The sequence below is a fragment of the Apteryx rowi genome, unplaced genomic scaffold (genome assembly GCF_003343035.1).
Source record: "Apteryx rowi isolate R43461 unplaced genomic scaffold, aptRow1 scaffold_163, whole genome shotgun sequence".
Lineage (NCBI taxonomy): Eukaryota > Metazoa > Chordata > Aves > Apterygiformes > Apterygidae > Apteryx > Apteryx rowi.
In genome coordinates, this window is record NW_020447897.1 from 657,232 (window position 1) to 661,023 (window position 3,792).

At 46.0% G+C, this 3,792-nt stretch overlaps 1 protein-coding gene across 1 annotated transcript; it reads left to right on the forward strand.

Moving 5' to 3' along the window:
* Window positions 1-1,722: 1,722 nt before the first annotated feature.
* On the forward strand, window positions 1,723-3,248 carry DMRT3 (doublesex and mab-3 related transcription factor 3). The gene has a single exon (XM_026060013.1). The coding sequence runs from the start codon at window positions 1,723-1,725 to the stop codon at window positions 2,683-2,685; it is 963 nt and encodes a 320-aa protein (XP_025915798.1). The 3' UTR covers window positions 2,686-3,248.
* Window positions 3,249-3,792: the final 544 nt, after the last annotated feature.

The window sequence follows — 3,792 nt, forward strand, 5'->3', positions numbered from 1 at the left end:
GTATTTTTCAAATAATGGCTGAGCTATACCCAGGTGTTACAGCCCCCTCAAATGGAGACACATGTTAGTAGTTTACTAAGGAATATTCCCTGCATTCCCTTTTTGCTGCTAAGGCATGAGTGATGCCCCAAGCACATAAATAAGTGCTTACATGCATTACCGTCTTTATAATATACCCGCAGGAAAGGTTATTGCTTCCCTTGTTTGTGCTGGACACAGAGCACAAGCAACGAAAAAAGGGTAATCCAGCTAAAAGAGGAGGGCAAGATTTTCAGAAGAGTGTCCATCTTCCCCGGTCCCACTCCCATCCTCATCTTCTGCGCCTGGACCAGCAGCGTCCTGCGGCTCTTTAGGACGGCCCAGCATTTCTGCCTGGTGCCAGTCGTTTTCCCGGGAAGAACCTCCCCTTGCCACGGTGACTGCCAGGCTGCGCTCCGCCGGGAGCTCGCATTTATTTGTGCCGCTGCCCCGCACGCAAGTCAGAGCAAGCTCTGTCCACCTCAGCTTGGACAGTGCATCTTTCCCTGGACACTGGTGCTTCCCGGGGAGTTTGGTACAGTGCTGCTGAAGGAGGTCAAGGGAACAGCATCCTCGGGGAAACGACTGTGCATACTCTCAGGCAAGATACATTGCCCCCCCTTGTGCATGAACTGTGAAAGCTCTCAGCTAGGTTCTTTTTTCTTCTTTCCGGCAAGCAGTCTTATTTCAAAATTTTGCAAACTCTGGCCAAGCTTTACAGAATTGACCAGAGATTTGGGGTATCGCCATTTTTGAGTGTCCACCAGGATCCAGCATGGTAAAGGCATCGGTTTTCAGCCCTGTGCTCAGCTCCGTACTCAGCTCTTGCCCTTTCTGGCTTAGCATGCAAAATTCAGGGTACCTGGAACAAGTGCTGAGAAAGGTTGTGGAGTCTCCATCTTTGGAAATATTTAAAACTCAGCAGGGCAGGCACTTGGGCAATCTGCTCTAGTTTTGAGCTTAGCCCTGCTTTGAAGAGGAGGCTGGACCAGATTCCATCCAGTGGTCCCATTTTCTAGGTTCTGTGCTCTAACGGGACCGAGCATCAGCTGTGCTCAGGGGTTTGAAAGAAAAGCCTGTGGTGCTTGCTGGGGAAAGAGGTGGTTTCTCTAGAACTAGAATTGGAATACACTGATATATTTGAGGACTCCTGTAACCAAGTCACTAGTCATTATGGAGTGGCCTCACCAATGCCACTGGACTCGCAGAGAGAATTTTGGTCTGCCAAGTGCCCTCTGGTTGTCTTCAGCCCACAGCCACTGAGAAAGCAGGAATGAGATTGTGCTAGTAAGGAATTTTGATTTGAGAGAGCTGAAGTTCTTCTGAGAAAGCTTGCATGTGGGTGGCATGTTCCTAGGTTATAATCAGTTAGGGAGGATTGGTCTAGCGTATTCGCGGCTGCAAAAAAAATGACCATTGCCTCTTTTCTTGTTATACATGGGAGAATGAGACAGACATCTTTAAGGCAGCATAAAATGCCTAGACCATGTCACATTACTCTTTTGCTGTCTTGTTCTCAAGATGCAAAGATGATGCAAAAAGAAATTAATTTAGCAGAATTTTCATGAAAACTGCTTTTTTTTTGCTTTGTTTTTTTCCTCTAGGTTCTTGCTTTGTTCACTTTAAGAAAAATGTGTCCTCAAAAGCCCATAAAAGCTTTTGGGCTCACTGCAGCGGTAACTCCTCTGCCTTCTCTTTGCAGACATGAATGAGGAGCGGTTGGGTGATGCCAGTGGAGCAGACAATGCCGAGACCTACAGTGACAAAGACACAGACCAAAGGAGTTCCCCAGACATGAATAAAGCCAAAAGCTGCTTTACCCCTGAGAGCCCTGAAATTGTTTCAGTGGATGAAGTTGGTTATGCAGTTCAGAAAAACGGTGGAAGCACAGAGAGCCGTCCAGACAGCCCCAAGTACCACCCAGAGCAGAACCATCTCCTGATAGAAGGTCCTTCCGGGACAGTTTCCTTACCTTTCAGTTTGAAAGCCAACAGGCCTCCGCTCGAAGTGTTGAAAAAGATCTTCCCGAACCAAAAGCCAGCTGTGCTGGAGCTGATCCTGAAGGGGTGCGGCGGCGATCTGGTGAGTGCCGTTGAAGTTCTGTTGTCCAGTCGGTCCTCGGTAGCTAGCGGGGAGAGAAACGCTGCAGAGTCTGACGGCCTCGTTTTGCCTTCAAACGGGCACATTTTTGAGCACACGCTGAGTTCATACCCTATTTCCTCCTCCAAGTGGTCTGTGGGCTCAGCCTTCAGGGTTCCCGACACACTGAGGTTCTCTACTGATTCCAGCAATGTTGTGCCAAATCCTCTGGCTGTACCTTTGCAGCACCCTTTTCCTCAGCCCCCGCGCTACCCGCTGATGCTGAGGAACACTTTGGCCAGAAATCAGTCCAGCCCTTTCCTGCCAAACGACGTCACCCTGTGGAACACCATGACGCTGCAGCAGCAGTACCAGCTGCGGTCCCAGTACGTCAGCCCTTTCTCCAGCAATTCCACCAGCGTTTTCCGAAGTTCGCCTGTCCTTCCTTCTCGCTCCTCGGAAGATCCTAGGATCTCCATCCCTGATGATGGGTGTCCTATCGTGTCTAAGCAACCTATTTATACAGAAGATGAGTATGATGAAAGGTCTGATTCTTCTGACTCGAGAATACTCAACACATCTTCTTAGACTGATATAGGGCATGTGATAACTAGGTGATACTTGCAGTGCAGCTGAACTACTGGGCCCTAAGAGGAGGCACACATTCTCTACGAAACCCTTGCAACTGTATTAAAAAGTGACTTTGCTTGGTATTGTACTGTAGCAATAAAAACATAACTTATTTAATTTCTTGCACTTCACTGGATAATGCCAAATAGCAATGCTCTATGGTTTTAGTGCTGAGTGTGTATTACAAAGGAAGATCCTAATGCTATCAGTTATGGGACTCTGGAAGATTCATAACGGAAACAGAAGCTGAAGGTCTCCTTTACCTTAACTCAGACAAATGGGGATGTTAAACTAGAATACTTGAATGCTGTTTTATTAGAGGAAGCTCCTCAGGACACAAGAAATCAAACAAAAGTAGTTCAAATACAAATGGACTAAAACAGGGACCTTATGATCTTATGCCAATAATCATCCTTGCATTAAAAGAAAAGGCAAAAGAAAGACGCACATGAAACTAGCATGAACTGCTTCTGTGCTGCTTGAGCTTGGACACTTTTTAGGGAAATAATATTAAGAGTTATTCTTTTCACATGGCTAGGTCAAAATGTGTAATGTCGGTGTAAAACCAATTACAGCTGTGAATTGCATGAAATGTATTGTGAAATGAACACAAGATTAAACATTGTCAGGTTAATGTAGCATGCTAGGGACTCTAGAAAAATAAACTAAGACGATGATCTTGGTTTATGTCATTTGTACTTGGGCAAAGAACATTTCTGAAGATAGAGGGCTGATTAATCCTTGACTGGAGTTAAAATGTCCAGCTCCAGCAACTGCAGTCAAGGGAAGCCTGTTTTTCCTACTTCAGGTTCTGCTCCCCTGCCTTGCAGCTAGCAACTGAGAGTAGGCAAATTTTGTTATCAGGGAGGCTACGGTCTCTTGGATATGTGTTGCAGAGTCTTTCAAGCTCAGTTGAGTAAAGTGGAGCTTGTTACAGTCAGAGCAAGCAGATAAAAGGCTGTTCTGATGCTTCAGAAGCATCTTTTTTTCATGTACTGTAGAAGTAGAAAAAGGAGATAGGGTGTAATAGAAGGCATTTCTTTAAAATAATGTTTAGCCAGATGG

Excerpts from the sequence above, each read along its gene's own strand:
- DMRT3 (XM_026060013.1), top strand. The coding sequence starts at position 1,723 with ATGAATGAGGAGCGGTTGGGTGATGCCAGTGGAGCAGACAATGCCGAG.